Source organism: Lobosporangium transversale (assembly GCF_002105155.1).
Source record: "Lobosporangium transversale strain NRRL 3116 chromosome Unknown BCR41scaffold_70, whole genome shotgun sequence".
Classification (NCBI taxonomy): Eukaryota; Fungi; Mortierellomycota; class Mortierellomycetes; order Mortierellales; family Mortierellaceae; genus Lobosporangium; species Lobosporangium transversale.
In genome coordinates, this window is record NW_019029048.1 from 81,483 (window position 1) to 102,336 (window position 20,854).

At 43.5% G+C, this 20,854-nt stretch overlaps 6 protein-coding genes across 6 annotated transcripts; 4 read left to right on the forward strand and 2 right to left on the reverse strand.

Annotated features, from left to right (window-relative positions):
- Positions 1-54: 54 nt before the first annotated feature.
- BCR41DRAFT_401875 (hypothetical protein) lies at positions 55-548 on the forward strand (the record flags this gene model as incomplete). Its single annotated transcript, XM_022029255.1, has 2 exons — positions 55-345; positions 519-548. 2 exons carry the CDS (start codon positions 55-57, stop codon positions 546-548), a joined length of 321 nt encoding a protein of 106 aa, XP_021875772.1.
- Positions 549-1,118: 570 nt separating this feature from the next.
- On the forward strand, positions 1,119-1,708 carry BCR41DRAFT_225883 (hypothetical protein). Its single transcript, XM_022020039.1, has 2 exons — positions 1,119-1,312; positions 1,465-1,708. The coding sequence occupies exons 1-2, from the start codon at positions 1,214-1,216 to the stop codon at positions 1,609-1,611; spliced, it is 246 nt and encodes an 81-aa protein (XP_021875773.1). The 5' UTR covers positions 1,119-1,213; the 3' UTR covers positions 1,612-1,708.
- Positions 1,356-4,817, forward strand: BCR41DRAFT_364243 (hypothetical protein). The gene is made up of 6 exons (XM_022026014.1): positions 1,356-2,480; positions 3,050-3,118; positions 3,265-3,372; positions 3,482-3,848; positions 3,955-4,477; positions 4,580-4,817. The coding sequence occupies exons 1-6, from the start codon at positions 1,806-1,808 to the stop codon at positions 4,659-4,661; spliced, it is 1,824 nt and encodes a 607-aa protein (XP_021875774.1). The 5' UTR covers positions 1,356-1,805; the 3' UTR covers positions 4,662-4,817.
- A 1,644-nt stretch (positions 4,818-6,461) lies between these two features.
- Positions 6,462-8,967, forward strand: BCR41DRAFT_382446 (trehalase-domain-containing protein; the record flags this gene model as incomplete). Its single annotated transcript, XM_022027360.1, has 4 exons — positions 6,462-6,555; positions 6,586-8,152; positions 8,261-8,467; positions 8,582-8,967. The coding sequence occupies 4 exons, from the start codon at positions 6,462-6,464 to the stop codon at positions 8,916-8,918; spliced, it is 2,205 nt and encodes a 734-aa protein (XP_021875775.1). The 3' UTR covers positions 8,919-8,967.
- A 149-nt stretch (positions 8,968-9,116) lies between these two features.
- BCR41DRAFT_364248 (hypothetical protein) lies at positions 9,117-13,847 on the reverse strand. The gene is made up of 6 exons (XM_022026015.1): positions 12,968-13,847; positions 12,742-12,752; positions 12,437-12,559; positions 12,071-12,208; positions 11,651-11,927; positions 9,117-11,497 (listed from the first exon to the last, which is right to left on the reverse strand). Exons 1-6 carry the CDS (start codon positions 13,722-13,724, stop codon positions 9,159-9,161), a joined length of 3,645 nt encoding a protein of 1,214 aa, XP_021875776.1. The 5' UTR covers positions 13,725-13,847; the 3' UTR covers positions 9,117-9,158.
- A 244-nt stretch (positions 13,848-14,091) lies between these two features.
- Positions 14,092-18,091, reverse strand: BCR41DRAFT_379313 (kinase-like protein; the record flags this gene model as incomplete). The annotated part of the gene is made up of 7 exons (XM_022027205.1): positions 14,092-14,183; positions 14,289-14,472; positions 14,556-14,652; positions 14,741-15,031; positions 15,257-15,945; positions 16,068-16,159; positions 18,070-18,091. The coding sequence occupies 7 exons, from the start codon at positions 18,089-18,091 to the stop codon at positions 14,092-14,094; spliced, it is 1,467 nt and encodes a 488-aa protein (XP_021875777.1).
- Between the last annotated feature and the right edge of the window lie 2,763 nt (positions 18,092-20,854).

The following is a 20,854-nucleotide window of genomic DNA, read 5'->3' on the forward strand; positions in this document are numbered from 1 at the left end:
ACAACAACCAAAAGCAAAAGAAACTCTTAAACCAACTACCCACGACTTTTCATCATGTCTAACAACATCTCTGATCGTATCTCTAACACTGCCAACTCGTACATCGGAGGCGCCAAGCAGACTGTCGGAGAGACTATCGGAAACAATAGCCTCGCAGCCTCAGGAGCCGAGCAGAGAGCCGGAGCTGAGGCTCGTCAAGCTGCAGCCGATGCCAAGACACATGCTGAGGGAGCAGGCCACACAGCCCAAGGCAAGGTCCAACAGACTGTTGGATCACTGACAGGCAACACATCGATGGAGGCTCGCGGTCATGCCAACGAAGTCAAAGGCGATCTCGAACGCAAGGTCTAAGCAGCACCTATATTAAATGCCTAAATGCTTACTATATATTGCTATCTAATAAATAAGTCACGCCCCTTGTTATTTTTTTATTTTTATTTCCATGCACACTCACTCCCACTATAAACGAAACAAGAGATAAAAATAATAACGCGATGAATGCTCCATGGGGGATATAGTCGCGCTATCCAGAATGTCTTTTTTGGTAGCTTCAATCGAAAATCAATTGGATGAATGTGAGGTGGAAAAAAAAAAAAAAAAAGGCTAGTGCTCGATATGCACTGTTAAAAAAAGAGTTCAGTTTGTAGATCCTTTGTTTGTTTCTTAGGGGCACGGGAGGACAAATGCATCCATGCAGCTGCCCATTTCCTCTCTCCCGCTTCTATTTTCTGTGTCGGGATTGATTTTTGCAGATCCACGATTGAGAGTAATCAATCTCCTAATGCGATCAAAGAGAAAACTTTGTTAGCGGAGGATTAACATTTTAAACACCAAAGAATACGGCCGTTTCGTTTTATTGGGTTGGATCGCGCTTCGATTAAATTTCTGCTCTCAAAAAAAAAAAAAAAAAAAAAAAATCCCACAGAATGAGCTTGCAAATATACGATAAAGGGCAAAAAAAAAGGTTGATACAGCAGAATGGCTCAGATGGCTCACTTTTTTCAATCCAGAAATGTGAATGATGAAAGTGCTCGCTACAAGCAAACCAAAGAGGCTGTTTGATTTGTTCCATTTGTGCCACTTCTCCCCTAGAGCTGCATTGTATTAATGAAAATGAGACTATGCTGAAAACAGGTTCAGTAACACAAGCCATTCAACACATGGCATCTGTTGCACATCAAATAAAAGGTATTGATATTAAGTGAGAGGAATCATGAGTTTTAAATCCCTCATCTTCATTTGTTCATCTTGCAATCCCATTCGGTTTTTTTTTGTCATACAAATTGCAGGCTTGTTGAGAAAATGGGCAATGGTTAGTGGACAGACCTTTTTTTAGTTTTTTTTTTCAGCTTATTCACTCTTCAACTTTTTCTTTATCTGAGCAACTTTTTTCTAATCTTGACTTTTTTTCTTCTTCCGTTCTTTTTCCTTTTTTCTACATCTACTTCAATTCCCACTTCCAAGATCTCGCACCTTAGAAAACACCTGCTATTATCAATTCACCCTGTAATCGTTCATATTGCTTGCACTTTTTATAATAGTCTCTATCTTGATCCGCTTGCTTGGGACGCGTTACATCCAAGACATTTTTACTCTTTTTGGTCATTTTAGTGTCCTTTTTTTAGCACCAACCACCATCAACGGACAAGTAGAAGAGTCACTACAACTACCACCACCATCCTACTCCATTTTTTATCCTTGCACGCAGCACTGAGGAGAATTCAATTCTATCCTAATTGCATGGTGTCGTGGGTGTATTTTCAATCTTTCCAACCATCCTTAATTACACACCGCCTGTTGAAATCATGTCGAAACTCTTTACTTCCACGTTTTCTCAAGCGATATATAGTCCTTTGAACTCACAAGATCTTGCCCAAAACAGTGACCATCCCGACAGTCAAAGCTCTAATATAAAGCCATATCAATCTCCTCATCAACAGCAACAGCATCAGCAACAGCGAAGAGGACATTTCCGGCATCGGTCGCAGAGTCAGAGTAGTAATCGGTCCATTTACTCTATCTCGGATCAGTTGCAGCATCAACAGCACCAACAGCACCAGCATTTCCCACCTGCTTTTGAGGAAGGCGAGGATAGAGCTGACAATGAACCCTTGATAATTCAGCAACAAATCACTAGTAGGGTAGCTTCTGTATCTGCATCGCCCAAAGCAACAAGACGCAGCAGTGCCGTTCGCTCCTTAACATCCCAATTATCCCCGTTTCATAATTCTCCCGCGGTCGTCCTAGCAAGCGACTCGGCAACAACAATAACACTCACAGCAATAAATACACCCACAATATTAACAGTTGGCACAGGGACAAGTTATGACGATGAGCCTTCATCACCACCACCAAAGTATACAACAGAGAATTTAGAATACTCTGAACCTACTCGGCTCTCATCATATGAACATGGTGAGGAAGGAAGAATTGGATATCATCAAAAGGAATATGGCCAGGATGATGGGTTGTTGATGCAGGTAAGAAGAACATATTTTTTTCAACATTCAAAATGTGTTTTATTCGTATCTTCCACCCAACAGACGATTCATTTTTACTGGATGGTGTTGATCTATTTATACGACAAGGGGTAGTGTTTTGCCAAATGGCGGAGCTGCTGTTTGTAAGCACGTTGAATCATCGCTCCTCTTAAATTCTACAGCATTCCTTTGGCAGGTGGATGCAAGGAACACATGGATTGGTTGGGAGAGTGTGCATTATAGTTATTACAGTAGATAGAGGTAGAGATAGACCACCACTATCCTCAGCATCAGTCATAGCACCAATGACAACAACAACAAAGCACATCAACAAAAAACAAAAAAGCCTGTTAACAAAACTTATATCTGCCAGAAGAATGGGAATCCTATCGTACTGTAGTTGACATCCGGTTTTGCTGATCTTTACAGCTGACAAAGCCAGTCTCTATAACAAAAACCAGCTCACAAATTTTGTCAGCTCTGAGAAAAAAAAAATGTATACATTGGTATCTAACATCTGTAGTCGAATGCACGCTAACGTTATAATCTCTTAATGATTATAATTACAGGCGTTAACAACTCTAGTCTTTGCTGTCGTTGGGCTCATCTTCGCAGGATGGCTGCTGGACGTAATTCAGGTATATAAGAGAGTTAAATGCTTGACAGTCAACACATCTGTTTAATCGCATTACTCTTATCTTTACGGGAATTATAGAGTGTATCCTGACAAAGAATTATTTCTCCATTTTTTTTTTTTTTTTTTTTTTTTTTTTTGCTGTTCTAGCACTGGCAAGTTTTCGTTGACATCTCAGAACTGATTATCCTGATCCCTATCCTACTCAATCTCAAAGGGAACCTGGAGATGAATCTCGCTAGTCGGCTTTCAACTGCTGTAAGGGTCAACTTGATTTAATAACGCCATTTAAAACTTGTAGATCACTATCTTCCTTTTCAAAACTGACACATAAAGATGATACGGTGACATATTAATGCATTAATAGGCCAACATGGGACTCCTTGACACGGCTCAATCACGGAATGCGTTCATTAAAGGAAATTTAGCATTATTGCAGGTGCAATCATTGGCTGTAGGATCCGTTGCAGGTCTGTTTTCCTTTGGATTGGGATTAATGCTCCATCCAATTACTAATAACCCAAACGAGGTTGCCATCACGATCACGGCCAGTATGCTATGCGCCGCAATGAGTAGCTTTGTCCTTGGAGGGTTCATGTGCGGATTAGTCCTGATTTGCCGACGATACAACATCAATCCAGACAACATTGCCTGTCCACTAGCCTCGTCCTTTGGAGATTTGGTCACTTTGGTGATTTTAGCAGCCTGTTCTGTGTTTTTACAAATATTTATCAGTAAGACGACGGTCCTTTGTATCAACAAAAAAAAAAAAGTTCACGGAACGGATTGGATGGAATGAGCATAGAAACTTATTTTACTTTACCTTATTTTTATGTATAGACACTCCGGTCCCAGTAGTTATGCTGGTCGTTTTACTGGGTCTGATTCCTGCATGGATAGTGTATGTGCGCCGAAATAAGTATGTGTCAGAGGTAGCCAAAGAAGGATGGGTGCCAGTGTTCGCAGCAATGGTAATTGCAGGGACTGCAGGATTGACATTGGAGCGTTATATCACCGATTATCCAGGACTGGCGCTGATCTCACCAGTCTTGAACGGATTGACGGGTAACATTGGGTCGATCTATGCAAGTCGTATTAGTACTTCGCTCCACATCAATATCAAAGAGAACTATCGGAAGACCGAACGAACGCTTTTCCTTGTTCATATCCCCATCGAGGCTGTGTTCTTGGCGATCGTCGGGATCATGGGATTGGGACATATCGAATGGGGTCTGGCAGCCGTGGCTGGATATTCACTTGTAGCGCTCTGCCTTGTTGTTATTTCGTTGGCGATGGCCAAATGGATCACTCTTGGTTTTTGGAAGTGGGGCTATGATCCAGATAACTATGCTCTGCCTATTATGTAAGTGGTCACAAATACTAAACCAATAATGCTTTATATTTATTGTTTATTCTTGTCCTTACTAATCTTAGAATAATTGCTATTCAATTTGCTACTTTTTAGAACATCGTTGATTGACGTGGTTGGCACAGCTTTGCTTGTCGCATGGTTCTGGGCGCTCAGCTATGGAGGACTACATGAGTAAATGGAGTTCTAGAAATTAGCCAATGTAATATATATACAATAGACTACCCTAATACCACATATTCCAAAGATTTATAAGAGAGTAGATTTTTTTTGTACGGTTGCCCGAGTTTTGTTGTAGGCGAGTTTTTTGGTCTTTATCTTGATGACAATGCGCGTCAAGGTTATAAATTAGGTTAGTACCCTTAAATTTTTCTTTGATCTTGATCGCATGATGACTTCATGGAGGCCCTGCAAGACCACTGTCATCACAAAGAAAGAGAGAAAAAGGTTCCCACTTAGGATAGAAAGATAAAAAAAAAAAAGAAAAGCCACAAGTTACATCAAGGAAAGGTAAGGAGAGGGATGTGTGTGTCACATCGTTATCCAGCCCAGCACGCGAGGAAACCAGTAATGGGCATATCGCCAATTTCATTTGGTCATGATACCTTATATTTTTAATCTAAAAACGATGATTGAATTGTTCTGGTGGCATTTCACTACGTGACGGACTTGCAACAATACTCGCAACAAGCGAGCCAATTGGCTGCCAATACACTCGAAAGTATTCAAAAAATATAAGGTATCATGACCAAATGAAACGGGCTATACATATGGCTTGAACAACCATCGTATTTTGAGATGAAACAATTGGTGGAGAGTCAGAGAACCAGTCAGAATGGTCAAGGGCAAGATTCAGAGTAAGCTAAACAAGTTGGATGTCAAGAAAAAAAGGAAAAAAAAGGGTGAGGGGACATGAGATTGAAGCATGGCAAGAAGCAAGAAAGTACAAAAAGAACCAATGATGAACATTGGTTTCATGACAGTGGTCCTTCCTCCTTTTCACAAGCATTGATCGACGCTGGGAGTGAAGTGTTGGATGAATCATTTAAAAAGACCCGTAAACAATACAAAAAGGCGTTCTGATGGGATTTAAATATTTTGTTTTTTCCTCTTTTACTTCCTTTCTCTTGGGTTCTTGTTCTTCTTCCTCATCTATTCCTTTCTCGTCTTTCTTCCTTTCTTCCTTTCTTCTTTTCTTCCTCCTTCCCTCTCCTCTCATTCTTCACATTCTAATTCAACTTGTGAATCATCATTACAATTGTGTGTTTTGAGACGCATTCACACACAGACCATTTTTTTTTTTACTTTTATCTGAGAGCCCTTCTTGTGCACTGCAGCATTTCACACGCACATATTTCAAACCTCTCATCCTCCTTATTTCATTCTCCTATCTTATACATGACAGCAAAGATGACTGATACTCAACACCTACCAATCCCTCCCTCCACTACAGTCGTCCCTGCGAACGAATACTACGCTAACGCAAACTACGTCTCACGCAACAGGACCCTTGGCAGCGTAAGATCATCCACTATTTCTCCGACTTTATGCACAACATCCTTCTAACTTTTAAAATAAAAAAGATTGAGCATGTGGTTTCATTCCTGATTTACTTCTATCAGATTTAATTTTCAAGGACGAAGGGAGCTTGCCTTGCTATGAAGGCAGAGAAGAATGGAATAGTAGATGAGGGTGAACAAGCTGCTACGTTTTTTTTTCCTTCCTTCCTCACAACGTCGCAATACAAGTGCATGGAAACTGAAAATGCACTATAACCGATCTAATCAAATAATTTGTCTCACCGGATTGCATTTCTCCTCCTTTAGTCTAACAAGTCCACTAGTCAGACAACCGAAAATGCCAATACATCGAGCGGCTCTAATACAAAGTATCGACGTCAGAGAAGAGGGTCCCATGGTAAGGTTTATTTTAATTTTTTTTTTCCTTTCTTTCGGAAACTCTGATCTGTGTGCTCACCATGAGTTTAAAAAAGGAAGACGATGGTATCCTGAGACAGATTAACGTCATACAAAAGCTGATCCATTTATCCACCTTGTATTTTATCAAACATTGTATACTATTTGAAACAATTACTTCAACAGATGATAAAGCCATCAAGCCCAGGCGGTTTCTTATCGATGTAGAAGAGACACAGCGACTGATCCTGGAGCAGGAAGATACCGATGGTGATTTTCAGATCACAGTCAATGATATGGGACCTAAGGTCATTACATTGGGTACTGCAGATTCTGCAGGCTTCAATAAGTATGATGTCCGTGGCACCTATATGCTCAGTAATCTATTACAGGAGCTTTCATTGGCTCAGGATTATGGCCGAAAGTACGTGGTTTTGGATGAGGCGCGTCTGAATGAAAATCCCGTCGATCGGCTCTCCCGTATGATCCGTCATCATTTTTGGGATGGTCTGACTCGACGCATTGATGCAGAAGGTCTCGAAATGATCTCGAATGACCCAAAGAATCGATCCAAAAACACAGCTCCCCGGATCTATATTCCTCACGGTGAAGATGAAATCTTGGCGTACTATGAGAATGTCAAGGTTACTAAACCCAACCTGAACCTTGAGGTCGAGCAATTGCCTAAGGATATTACCCCAAAATACGTGCAGTCGATTAATGATAAGCCTGGTATCCTCGCGCTGGCCATGACTAAGCATGTAGATGAAGAGGGGCACGAAACGTTGAAAGGTGTTCCCTTTGTCGTTCCAGGTGGCCGTTTCAATGAAATGTATGGATGGGACTCGTATTTCGAGTCCTTGGGTCTTTTGGTGGACGGTCGTCTAGAGCTGGCAAAGGGGATGGTAGATAACTTTGTGTACGAGATTCAACACTATGGCAAAATTTTGAATGCAAATCGAAGCTATTACCTCACCCGAACCCAGCCACCGTTCTTAACCGATATGATGCTCAAGGTCTATGACAGACTACCGCCCGTCCTTGAAGCCGAGAACAAGCAGTGGCTCGCGCTTACATTGACAGCAGCGATTAAGGAATATTTCACAGTGTGGATGTCTGAGCCTCGCTTCGACCCTGTTTCTGGCCTGTCTCGTTTCTATAGTGAAGGCGTTGGAATGCCTCCTGAAACAGAGGCTTCACACTTTGATCATGTCATCAAGCCTTATGCAGACGCCATGAATATGACGATTGAGGAATACTGCAAACACTACAACGAAGGTACTGTCATTGAGCCCGAATTGGACACATATTTCAAGCATGATCGCGCTGTCCGTGAGTCTGGGCACGATACCTCGTACAGGTTGGATAACTGCTGTGCAGATCTGGCGACCGTGGACTTGAATGCGCTTTTGTACAAGTATGAAATGGACATTGGTGAAACGATCCATTCCATCTTTGGTGACTCGTTTGAGACCCCATTCTTTGAAAGCTACGAGACTTTGAGTGCCAGGAATCAGGATAAGGATGGCATCAGCCATGAGCGTCCAACAATTGTGATGCATACATCTGCAGAATGGTTTGAACGCGCTCGTATTCGTCAAAAGAAACTGGATCATTGCTGTTGGAACGAAGACAAAGGCTTGTACTTTGATTACGACACCCGTCTGGAGAAAATGTGTACATACGAAAGCGTGACGACTTTTTACACAATGTGGGCGGGATGTGCAGATCGAGAAAAGGCAGAAAAAATGATGTAAGTATTATGGCAAAGGCTTAAAGTCTCTTCATTCTTTTTATTCTTTGTTCTTGCTCTCATTTTTTTTCTTTTTTTTTCTCTTTTATGTTTAATGCATGAATGTAGGACATCGGCATTACCATTGTTTGAGGTGACTGGAGGATTGGTATCAGGTACAGAAAGATCCCGCGGCATAATCACTCTTTCAAGGCCCAATCGGCAGTGGGACTTCCCATTCGGCTGGGCACCTCACCAAATTATATCCTGGATTGGATTCGAGCGTTATGGCTTTTTGGAAGAAGCAAAACGAACCTGCTACCGATGGTTGTTCACGTATGTTGCACACAATTAACTTTCTAATTGAAATTGACATTGAAGTGTTTTTCTATGTGGTCGAATCGTACTAATTTTCTTTTTGTTTTATAAATATTGTACATGTCCTTGTAGTATCACAAAGTCATTCGTTGACTTCAATGGAGTAGTTCCTGAAAAGTTTGACATTGTCAATATGACACATCGAGTGCAAGTCGAATATGGAAATGTGGGTCTTGATTTTAAATTCATTCCACGAGAGGGATTCGGATGGATGAATGCCAGTTATCAGGTCGGACTCGGATACATGGATCGTGGTTTGAGGCGTGCGCTGGGTGCCGTGATGGATCCTAACAAGGTCTTTGAATCCCGAGAACTTGAGATGAACAAGAAGAAGGGACTCCATAACAAGAGCTTTGTTGAGCAACCACCAGATGTCACCACTCGCCTTGTTAGACCCCACCGGACATAAATCATGATTATTAGGAGAGTATCATGAGCAGCAGCCACAACAAAAGCTTTTTTTTTTTTTTTTTTTTTTTTTTTTGCTGGCTCATCTTATCAATTTGTAGATAGTCTTGCTTCAGAGCATAAAGTACAGGTTTCTTTAACAGATGAAAACGAGTGAGAGATCAAGGTATAATTAAATTGAACTCTAATGCACATGTCTCGTATTTATTTTGCAAAAGAAAAGGGATATGTTTTTTTGGGTTCAGGATAGTCCTTGAAGTCCCTGGATATCATACCCCCCGATGCCTTGTCCCCATGACCGCCGCGTATGCGCTTTGGATTTCGAGAAGGAAGACTGCATTGAATACAATGGAGAATGAGTTTTATCAGATTCTAATGATAGCGAGTCGTCTAAACATAGAGTCGTAGTTCTGACGATGGGGTCAGAATGTGCCCTCAACAGCCTATCATCCTTTTGTTGTTCTTGTTGCTCAATGTCTGCAAAATTCACAGTCTTTGTAGTGGACGACGACGATAGTGACGATGACGATTTAGGGACCGTGGGGGCGGATTGGACTCGCTCCATTGTAAGTGCCAGATCATTCCTAGAAAGTGGGCGTGAGAACAGAGCTGGCTTGGAGATGGATGTAGATGATGTGAAACTCTCACCCAAGAAATCATGAACTAGCTCTACAGGTGTCGTCAAAGGTGAAGGGTGATGACTCCCACCTTTACCAAAGCTGGTAACGCCTCCACCCCCACAACGACTCGTGAAAGTTCCACCCTTGCGGCTATTGCTATCAATCAGACTGCTGCTGCCAAGCTTGCCAGATGACAATTGATCATCAATCCCTTTATCATCAGCGCTACCGGATTGTTTATTATAGTTGGTGTTGCGGTCAAATAGTTTTGGGCGACTAGGTGAAGGTGATATTGATGGTGGTGATGATACATCCATGTTTTTGAGGAGATCTGTCATCGGGAGATTGTCTGGCGTTGGAGTTTGGGGTGAAACAGTTCCTAAAAACCCACCCTCTGAAGACAAAGGTAGACTTGAAATCAACTCACCAGAGCTGGATGCCGATATTAATGTCGATGTGGGTGAGGAGCTCAAAATCGCGCCTACAGCCGTGCTAACTGAAGGAACACTGCTCAAACTCATATCTAGACCCTCGCTTCCGATCGCCCATTCATTACTCAGCCCATAATTGCTCCTTTCCAGCTGGTAGCTCTTGATGCTGAACCGAGACCACTTGTGTGGCGTAGGTGATACAGGTTTTTGGTTCTCAGCTCCCAGTAGATCCAAGGGGGCCACACTTTCGCTAAAAGGTCCATTGCCACTGTCGCTGTTTTGATCCGCGGAGGAGCGTTTTTTGGGACTATTAGTAGCACCACTCGAGAGTGCCATGCCTAGATGATCCTCTGTTTGTTCCGCAAGGGCCAATGTTTGCATGCGTGTATCATTGAGTGATGAGAACCCTCCAAAGGATGTCTTGAGTCCAGGTCTCTGGGGTGGAGATGAAGAAGTTGATAGCGAACCTTTAGTTGCTGCAATGGTCGCCTTGGGTGCTTTCAAATGGGTTTCATCTAACTTTTCCTTTCCCTGCGTTGTTGTCTGCAGGTTGGCTGAAACTTTCTGCAAACGCTCCAAGGTCGAGTCGCGTTTGTCACCCATGCCAGGCCCAAGCTCTTCGCGACGCTTAATTTTGTACGACTGCGTTCGCGATGCATAAGGCGAGAGACTAGAAGGTCTGGTTCTAGTGCTACTGGCACTGGAGGCTGTCCGTGATCGCACAAATGTATTAAGTCCATTCAGAGAAATGGAGAGCGGTCGAAGTATAAATGCGTTAGATGAGGAGAAGGAAGATGCTGTCTCCGTAGACCACTGAATATCCATTTGATCTCGTACCCATTCCACCATTTGACTGTCATCCTCTGCTAAACAAGTCCAGCCAGCTGTCTTTGCCATCTGTCGAGCCAAACCAAGTCCTTCCATCAAAACAGATTCACCCTTCCGAATCATCTCTGTGTTTCCAAATGCGTCCTGTTGCATTGGTTGGGTTACAACTTTGACTTCAATTTGAATGGGTGCAGATGGCTCAAGAGAGATAGTCGATGCCGAAATTTGCAGTCTGAGCACTTCATCGCTGTTGACATCTCCCTGTTCTCTGATATTGACTCTCCCATTCTGGATTACTCTATCGGAGCAGTGCAATAGAACCGGCTGAAGATTAACGCCTTTTTCCGGAAATGAATGTTGTGTCGAATATGCTGCCCTAACTCCTGAAATTCGTTCTAAAAAACATAATGCGGCCTTTAGGATCCGATATTGGATACTGGACGAGGAGGAATGAATCAATATTAATTTTGGGTCCTGTTGTTGTCGGCGATGCTGCATAGTGATTGAAAATATCATGCTAGGCCATTGCAAGCGACTTTCTGTATCTAGGAGTAATGCACTGTGTCCTGTAACTCCTGTATCTCGAGATGTGGGAGGTGTAGTGTTTATGGTAAATATCATGGCATTTGCTGAACTAAGCAAGGGATGCTTATCACTAGCAAACACAACACTATCATTACAAAGCACTCTGCATCGTTTATCTGAACACAAAAAAAAGGGAGATTGTAATGAACCGAAAGATAAGGGGGCAAAGAAATGTTAATGAACACAGCATGAGATCACATTTTTTTCTTTTTCTTTCTACTGTTTATGAACGTAAGGAGCAGGATATGAAAGATAAGGAATGAAAATACCTTGTGGTCCCCCACTGGCGACAACTTCTAGGCCGACGATCCGTGGCGGCATCAATGGCATGGTATTAATGGTCAGGTTGCTTCCTGCAGTACTGCTGAATCGCTTGAAAGGTCCAGGTCGTGGTGGTGCTGACGGTGGAGTGTTCGTACACGAATTTGTTACTGAAGCAGCGATACTCTGAGTATTGAATGGTTTATCAATCAAGAGCTTGGCTGCACATATTTTAGATCCGATGCAAAGATTAGGGGGAAGTAATGAAAGATCTAGAGGACGCGCCTAATGTCATGGTTATGGTTTGTTTTTTTAAAATGCATGGATGAAACAAACGTTTTTCAAATGAATTGATAAGAATTTTTTTCTGTCGTTGTTGTCGCTGTTCATATTTGTTGATAGATAAGAAGAGCCACTCCTATGCCTACCTTGTCCAACGTGAAGTCAATGGGCCTGCGTGGAAGAGTGGAACCAACAGGAAGCGAGGAAGATGTACTCAGGCCACGTAGCGATGCGGGAACTGCCTTTAAAGCTTCTCGAGACCATAGTTGTTGCATCTGCGCAGTCTATTGGTCCAAAGGAAAAGGTCCTTTAGTTGCTTGTTTTTCTCTTTGAGGAAGGGTATAATCATGATAAAAAAAGACGGATGGAAGCATACGTAAATGAATGGACCTATAGTCCAAATATGTATTGCAATGCATGACCTATTATAATCTGCCCAAGCGTAAAAAAAAAGGATATGGCCACGGCGGTGGGCTTTGAAAAAAAAAAAAAAAAAAAAAATAGTGACGCACCAAAATTTTATGCATCCATTGCATGATCCTTGTCCTGAAAGTAGGTCGGATGTTATCTGAAAGAAGGACCAAGACTGTTCTCGTGGGGTAATGGAGCGCAAACTGGTATGCATGCTGGAATGTCTAGAAGTTATAAGAAAAAAAAAAGAACCATTTTGGATAATTGGATAAATTAAAGGTTTTTCTTTTTTATTTCGGGAGACCCCTTTTTGTAGCACATGGTTTGGAGCAGACGAATCATTGTTGGCATTTCTGATTGCAAAAAAAACAAAACACATGCTTTTTTTTTTGTTTCTTTTTCTTACATCGTATCCGTCTGATCCATGCACCAAAAACGAAAAGCAAACAAAGAAAAAATGGATTAGTCAAACGTTACTTTTTTTGTTCTTTGCTCCGTGGGATGCGTAATTTTACTCGTGATTGCCATCATCCATCAACAAAGCCATGTTAAATAACAACCTCTGTGTTGCCACGCACATGCTCTGCTACTCTTTTTCTTTTCTTTTCTTTTTTTTTTTTTTTTGGACTAACCTCCGACGATAATATGGTCCCATATCCGATAGTCCGGAAGGGTCCTGATCGTCTCGAGTGTTTCCTTTGGGATGGCCTCAAAAGAGCCCAATTGAACATTTTGGGCAGCAGAAATACTTTGTTGCTTCCAACTGTTGTCATTGTCGTTATTCTTCAAGGATGAATCTATCCTTGGTTGCATCCCTAATGCGTCAACCTGCTGGTTCCTATGCTGTTGAGACTCATTATGTTCTAGAGAAGATGTAGGAGAAGAGGACACAGACGGTTCTTGAGATGGATTGGCAGTCAAAAACGATCCATCAGTTACTGCTCCTGGTAATGGTTTCACAGGCGATGATAGTGATCCTGATATCACTTTTCCTAATCCTCCAAGCGAGATGAACTGCGGAAGGGCTGTAATCGGTGTAAGATTGTGGCAGTCGCTGCTGCTGGCACTATTGCAACTACTACTACTGCTGCCGCTGTTGCTGTTATTGCTGCTGCTGTTGGTGCTGTTAAGCGTATCTTTGTAACTCAGTCTTATTGGAGGTAGGGAACTAGTGGGAATGTGAAAGAGGTGACAGCGATAAATATAGGCGAAAGCGAGTGAACAGAGTGCGATAGCCAAGATAAGAGGAGTGGTGTTGAGAGAGTAAAATGGGGTTGAAGCTGAGACTGAAGACGAGGTATGGGAGAGAGCCCAAGTGGCCGAGGTAGCCGCGATAGCGACAGGGAGGAGAGAGCGGTGATCGAGCGAGAAATGGTCGAGCAAGCTCATTTGGCGGGGGCGGGAGGGAAAGGGGAAGGAAAGGGGAAGGAAAGGGAAGGAAAGGAAAGGGGATAAGAAAGGAGAAAAGGGAAAGAGGTAAGAAGGGGGGAGCAAGAAGATAAAGAATCAAAGACGTAGTAAAGAAAAAATGAGTGAAAATGAAGACGAAGGTGGGGAGAGAGAAAGAAAGAGAGAAAGAGGCAAAGTGCCGATTAAAGTATTGGCAAAAGGAGCTTTGTTTCTGTTTGTTTGTTGGTTTTTAATTTTATTTTGGTTCTAGCTCACTTACACCCACGTTTTTTTATTTATTTATTTCTCATTCAAGTGACTTTTAATCTTTATTTGCAAAGTTTATATCTCTGATCCCCGATCTAATTTATCTGCTTTCGTTGCAATGGTGCCGGAATGTGAAGCCTACAAACGCTCTCTTCCATGGATCTTGTGTCTGTAAAATAACAGGCAAATGTCCTATTGACAGTGACGATGGCGATGATGCTAATAATGGCCCACTATATGCTTGTTGCTGCTGTTGTTGTCGCCGTTGTTGTTGCTCCTGTAGCTTATCTTGGTTACTTGATGTTGCCCTCATGGCTGTTGCTAATATGGTTGTTGCGGCTGCATCGGCCTGCTCAGCCTCCTGAACCTGTGCTTGGTGCAACAACACATCCTTGTACCCTACCATGTCATCAGGATTCGAAAAGTCGTCAAAGTAACTCGTGTCCATCGGTGTTGCTAACACAGGTACAAAGGATGCAGGCTATGCACAGAAACAAAAGTATATTTTAGAAATTTGTATGCTAATTTGGAAAAACTTGCTCTGCAAAAAAGTATTTCCTTTACCATGGATCGCAAATTATCCCAATCTAGACCCTCGAGCCATGGATGTTGCTTCAGCTGCTCTACCGTCGTATAGCGGTTTTCTCGGTTTGCTATCAGACTTTTTTTTTTTTTTTTTTTTTAGTATGTTCCGTAGTTAAGATATGAGTAAAATTCATTAGAATGGAGAATAACCAATTTTTTTTTACCATGTAATGAGATCCCATGCTTCGTCTGAAAGATTAAACTCCAGGTTCTCTTTTGTGTCGTACACCGGCCGCTGCAGGACCTTGCGCCAATGCCATACATTAACGCACGTCTGACGCGTATCCTCTGCTTGGAACGGGCTGTATCCGCACAAGAATTCAAACAGAATACATCCCAACGACCAATAATCTACCCCAAAATCATACCCTTTACTGGCCAATATCTCTGGTGCCATATAATCCGCAGAGCCTACTATCGAATACGCTCGCCGGATCCCTTCATTCTTAAACTCCCTTGTTGCCGTAGATGCTGTTGTCATTGCGTTCAGGTTCAGAAGACTTTGGTTCTTGAGTTGTGGCACCATACTTAGATTAGACCCAGTGTTGTTCCACGCCATGTATGAAGGAGATCGATGCAAGATTCCATTTAAGCTTGCCAAGCTGCCCCCTGCACCCCTTGAACGCATTTTAACTCCCCCTCCTCCTATTCCTAGACTTCCTTCGATCCCTGCAGTGTACTGTTGCTGTTGCTGTTGCTGTTGAAGATGAAGGTCATGTAGCATCATGGAAGATGCACCCCGTCTGAGTGTTGGCATCATTGGCTCCACACTATCCTTTACTTTCCTCAACTCAGCCTTCATAGCTTCGATCCGACTCTCTGCTAATTGGCCCTTGGATAGTCCAAAATCCGTCAATTTAAGATGACCCTTACAATCAATTAGAAAATTCTCGGGTTTGAGATCTCGATGGATATAACCCTGTTGGTGTAATGCATCGATCGCCATCGCCATCTCTGCAAAATACAACTTTGCATCCTCTTCTCTCAACACTCCACGCGCAGTCAACATAGTCCGGAGATCTCCTCCTTGGACAAACTCCATGGCCAAATAAACATATTGATGATCTTGAAATGAATATAGTAATCGAACATGCCATTCCGATCGTGTAGAGGTGAGGATATCACGTTCTGTCAAGATATGTTGAACTTCGTCCTGGAGATGGAGATGTCGCTTGGACATCCGTTTTAACGCGCAGAGCTCGTTGGTATCTATCTTACGAGCTAAAAATACTTCGCCAAAACCCCCCTGCCCCACTTGTGTTAAGATTTGGAATTGGATCACTTGTGTCCTTGTGCGACGCTGCCGCAGCCGCACACTCTCCTGAGTTTGAAACTCCATCCATGCTTGTTCATATTCTTTCAACGACAACTTTACATAAGAAAAAAAATAAGATGATATCTGATATTAACGCCTATACCGTTGTCTAATTCTTTTTTTTTTTTTTTTTTTTTTTTTTTTTTTTTAAAAAAAAAAAAAAAAAAAAAACCTACCTTCTGACGTAAGAGATCCCTCTTGAGCGTCTGTAACCTCTCCTGACGTTTCTTGAGATAGCTGAACAGATCGATGTAATGATCCAAAAAGTCTGATGGGCAAAAAAAAAAAAAAAAAAAAAAAGAATGTCAGCTCAATCCCTTTTCCCTTTCAGACTCTGGGATTATTATTATTATTATTATTTTTTCTTAATAAAAAACTCACAGATATGCGTGCTTTGACATTTCCGCACTTTAGCAGGTGTCGGTGGTAAAACCACTCCAAATTTATCAACTTTGTCGTGATGATCCTTTGCTTTTTCTTCCTCTTGGTTTTGAGTTTGTCTCAATTGTCCCGGCTTCTGATAATCTATTATCGTTCCTCCTGCCGTTGCGCCTTCGCGACCCTTCTCTTCTGTACCATCTTCATCGCTATCAAGAAGAAAGACACAGGATCCAGGCACAGGTGTTGAAGCAGAAGTAGTGTCCTTGGCCACAGCGACATCAGTGGTGGCATTCTCGCTTTCATGATAAAAGCCTCCTCCAGATCTAAATCCAACCTCAACACAAGCTCTAACTCTAATTCTACCTCTAGCTCCGGCTTCAGATCCATGCTCAATCTCTCCTCCGGTCCGTGTCACTGTATCTACCGCATTCTGAAATCCGTGCTTGGCCCCACTACTAATATGCCCTACAAGGGTTCGACCATCGGTCTTGATCTGGATCCGTGACAACTCAGTTGATAATCCGGTTTGTTGACCATACTTTCCTCCTACATCAATATCGAGATTGGTCCCGTTACTGTTTTTGCGATACATCTGAGAGAAATCATTGGCATTTCCGCTGGTTAAGGACTCTGAACGCATACATCTTGAAAATCCACCTCTTGCTGTTAATATTGGGCTTGAGCCAGTCAGTCCTGTTACCGTTCCTGGTGAGAACGGTGGTACTGATAACGGCATTGGTGAGAATAAGGAAAAAGATGATGACCATGCTTTGGCAGAGAACATTGACAAGGCCGATGATGCTGAAGTTAGAGATCTTGAACAAGAAAACGACATCTGTGATGTATATCCTGACATAGACCTGGCCCTACGCCCCACTTCCTTCACGAGGCGAGCATACGCTTCTATGCTGTTACTGTCGCGGTTGTAGTTTGGGTTGTGTCTATAACCATTATTGTAGTTCGAGTGTCTATTCCCCTGACTATCTCTGAAATGGTCGCTAATTACAAGTGGTTGAGCGTGATGTGCACATTGCGTATGCTGCCCTTGCTCAAGTGCATGTTCCATATCGCGTCTGATAAATATTGAGTCAGTTTCATTAGTAATATTTAGAGGTTGTAAACGACACGCGGTGTCCTGAATTTGTTGCTCTGTTGCTCTCTGTTGCTTCAAATGAAGAGATATTGCAGGGTCATTGCCACAGACTTTTTTTAGTATGTTTAATGGGACCATTGAACCAAGTTAAAGACGATTGAGGAGAGGCCAGTTCACAAAAACAAAAAGAGAGATAAATGAATAAGTCTGCTATGCTCTCTTAGTGCCACCCCACCTTCGTTAGGATATACTGGCTAATAGAATCCTCCTTTTTTTTTTTTTTTTTTTTTTTTTTTAATGCAGTAGTGACGCTTAATCTTCTTATTTTGTAGTAGCGGTGCTTTTTCTAACTAGAAATATTACATGATTCTTAATGATCCTGGCTCATTAACTGATACTTTGATTCCCTCTTCCGTCATCGCTACCCCCCTATACCGCTGACTCTGATGCGTCTGCATCTCCATCACCATCGTGTTCCCGCTGTTCATCTAAATCAAGATCCAAGTCCCCTTCTTCCTCCACCTCATTGCCCTGTGGCGTCTGTATATCAACATCCTCAAGACTAGTCGTTGGGCCTGGTGTACCATATGTCGTATCTAGTCCCTCCTCCAGCTCATCTTCCAACGCATGTTCGGCCCCTGTCTCCACTGCAGACTCTTGTGGTGCATGATGCTCTTCTTCTCCCCCTGTCTTGGCCTCGCTACCTTCGGTAATGTTCGTATCCATTGCTGCCTCTGTATCATCCTCCACCTCACCCTCCTCAAAATCTGTCAGAGGTCCAGGCGTACCTGGCGCTACTGATTCAACAGGCACTGTAATACCAGACTCTTCCGAGGTTTCTGCTGCTATCGTGCCTTCATCAGGGAGTTCCGTTATCACTGTCTCACTACTGGGCCGTGGTCTCTTCACTGGGGGAATATCGTCCACATCCATCGCCATGTTCTCGTGTGAGCCTTCCTGTGCGGACAAATCCTCAGTATCCTCTAGATCAGTCGGTCCAGGTGTCGATACAATCGTAATGCTTTCCTGGACACTCTCTATTGTTTCATGTCGGCGCTTCTGGCCATGAGGAAGCGAAGTCTTTAGAATGACCTCTGATTGCGACTGCGGTTGCGACTGCGATTGCGCTACATCCGCCGGTGCCGGTGAAGTGCTAGGTTCTGTGACTACAACTGTTGCGCCAGTAGGAGGCGATGCAGGCCGCGTCTCTGCAGTGTCGGATGTGCTGACAACCCTCTTCCGTTGGATGGTAACTGTCTGTGTTTTTTCTATCGGCGCACTCTCATTCGTCTCTGGTGTGGATGTAATCGCAGTTGGAGCTTCAACCACAGGTAGTGGTCGCTGACGCTTAATAAGCATGGATGAAGATTTCTGTTCAGGCATAGTACTCGCCGCCGTGGATGAATTTGCTGCTCCAGGCATAACACTTGTTGCAGGTATTGATGGCGACGAGTTCTGAGATTGACTGAGGTTCCCAGGCAATTCCTCTTCTCTGCGGCGCTTGATTAACAGACGCGAAGACTGTCCGGATGATGAGGTTAGTACTGGTGCTGATGGCGCTGATGATGCTGGCGATGCTGTTGTCACTGTTGGCGGTGTTGGTGTCGGTGTGGCAGTCTGCGCAGCTTCGGCGTTAGATATCACATTATCAGCTTTCGGTCTGCTTGCAGGACTTGAAGGCGTTGAGGCAGTGGAAGCTACTACGGCTGCAGCTGCAACACGATCTCCAAGTGGTGGTCGCAAGCGCGACTGGCCAGGACCTGGTCTGGCCTGTGGGTGGGCCGCTGGCGAGGCAGTGCCAGGCCGGGGAGGTATTCCCGCCAGTTGGCGCGCAGCTGGCTGTATAGTTGCCTGTGCAGCCCCACTTTGGACAGGAGCACCGCCTGGCGTCCCAGCGGTTGATCGGACAGGTCGGACTATATTAGTGGGGCGTACAACAGTGGCTGCTGTTGTACCATTATTAGCAGTTAACTGATTCTTCAAGTTCTGAATCTCCTTATCCTTGGCATGAATCTTTAACTGTTGACGCATCTCATTCATCTTAATTTCCGCCTCATGTTTTGATGTCATTTCTGCAGCCAGCTTTTGTTTCTCTTCCGCAATCTTGGCTTCAACCTCTTCATTAGAAAGCGAGCTTCCGTTTACAGCCCCACCGTTCTGAGCAGCAGTTTTCCTCTCCTCTTCAAGGGTAGTCTGCAATTCTTTCTATTAAGCATGAAGCCATTTAATACCACACAGCGTATGTTAGCACGCGAGGGTTTCGTCAGATAGCAGACACAACAGACAGTCATCAGGCATGACTGGTTTCTATCAATACTTACAAGCTTGGCTGCCAGCTGTTTGTTTCGGTTAATGCTAAGATTTAGTCTAGCCCTGGTCTGTTCAAAATTATGTTCAGCCGCCTCTTTCTTTTTTGTTAGATCTGCTTTTTCTGCCTCATACTTGGCTATAGCAGCAGAATCTGACTCTGACCCAGCCTTCTTTGCTTCCTCAAGGAGCTTCTCCAGTTCTGTAATTCTGGCTTTTAGAGTTCCAATCTCCTTCTGGGCCTCTTCCAGCTTAGCTGTCTCTTCAGTGCATTTCTTGCGCCAAGCCATAACATGTCCACTAACTTTGTTGAAAGCGACCGATGCCTCACCCAGCTTATTCTGAAGGGTCTTGTTCGTGTTCCTAAGCTCATCAGCCTCAGCTTGAAGTGCATTCATAGCCTTTTCGACCTCCGCACTCTCTACTCTGTTTCTCTCCACAGTATCCTTGAGCTCTTGGAACTCAGTGGGGTCGATACGGTCGTGTTTAGCCATGATTTCGACTGTCCTCATCCTCCAGCGATCTCTATCTTCACCTACTTGCTTTAGCTCTTCCTTACTGAACTCCAAGTCAGCCTTCATCTCCCGAACTTGCTCGTTCAAAGGATCCAACTTTCGCTGAAGCTCTTGTCTGGCAGTTTCCAACGATAGTACCCTATTCTGAAGTCTCTGGTTCTCAGCGCGAAGAGTGGTGTTGCTTTCACGCAGAAGATTGAGTTGATTAATCTTCTCTAAGAGCTGCTCGTGCTGCTGCTTAGATACCATAACTTCCTGATGCTTGGTACGCTCTTCCGTAAGCAGACTGCGCGTCTCCTCCAGGGATCGACTAGTTTGCTCAAGTTGCTGCTTAAGCCGGCGTGATTCCTGCAGATTTAATTCATGCTGACATTCGAGAATTTCCTTCTCGCGGCGGACATATCTGATGACATCGCGCAACTCTGCCAGTTGAGCCTCTGTGCTGCCCTTGTTTGCTCCCTCAGAGCCTTCACCATTACTAGCTTCGCCCTCTACAATAGGGGCATTGGCACGCTGCTGAATCGTCAATACCTGAGCACTAACATCCTCCAAGTGGCGATGAAGCTTGTCATTCTGCTCCTTGAGTTCTGAGCATCGCTTTTCTGTCTCCGACAGCGACTTTTGCAGAAGTGACTTTTGATTCTCCCACGATAATTCAGCTGTTTGA

What these genes read in the sequence shown, in the direction of transcription:
- BCR41DRAFT_225883 (XM_022020039.1), top strand. Translation starts at nt 1,214, where the DNA reads ATGAGTTTTAAATCCCTCATCTTCATTTGTTCATCTTGCAATCCCATT. An exon ending in TGTTGAGAAAATGGGCAATG is followed by an intron (nt 1,313 to 1,464) that starts GTTAGTGGACAG and finishes CCCACTTCCAAG; the next exon opens with ATCTCGCACCTTAGAAAACA.
- BCR41DRAFT_364243 (XM_022026014.1), top strand. Translation starts at nt 1,806, where the DNA reads ATGTCGAAACTCTTTACTTCCACGTTTTCTCAAGCGATATATAGTCCT. An exon ending in CTAGTCGGCTTTCAACTGCT is followed by an intron (nt 3,373 to 3,481) that starts GTAAGGGTCAAC and finishes ATGCATTAATAG; the next exon opens with GCCAACATGGGACTCCTTGA. An exon ending in GTTTTTACAAATATTTATCA is followed by an intron (nt 3,849 to 3,954) that starts GTAAGACGACGG and finishes TTTTATGTATAG; the next exon opens with ACACTCCGGTCCCAGTAGTT.
- BCR41DRAFT_364248 (XM_022026015.1), bottom strand. Translation starts at nt 13,724, where the DNA reads ATGAGCTTGCTCGACCATTTCTCGCTCGATCACCGCTCTCTCCTCCCT. An exon ending in TTGACTTCACGTTGGACAAG is followed by an intron (nt 11,928 to 12,070) that starts GTAGGCATAGGA and finishes CCATGACATTAG; the next exon opens with GCGCGTCCTCTAGATCTTTC. An exon ending in CGCCAGTGGGGGACCACAAG is followed by an intron (nt 11,498 to 11,650) that starts GTATTTTCATTC and finishes TTTTGTGTTCAG; the next exon opens with ATAAACGATGCAGAGTGCTT.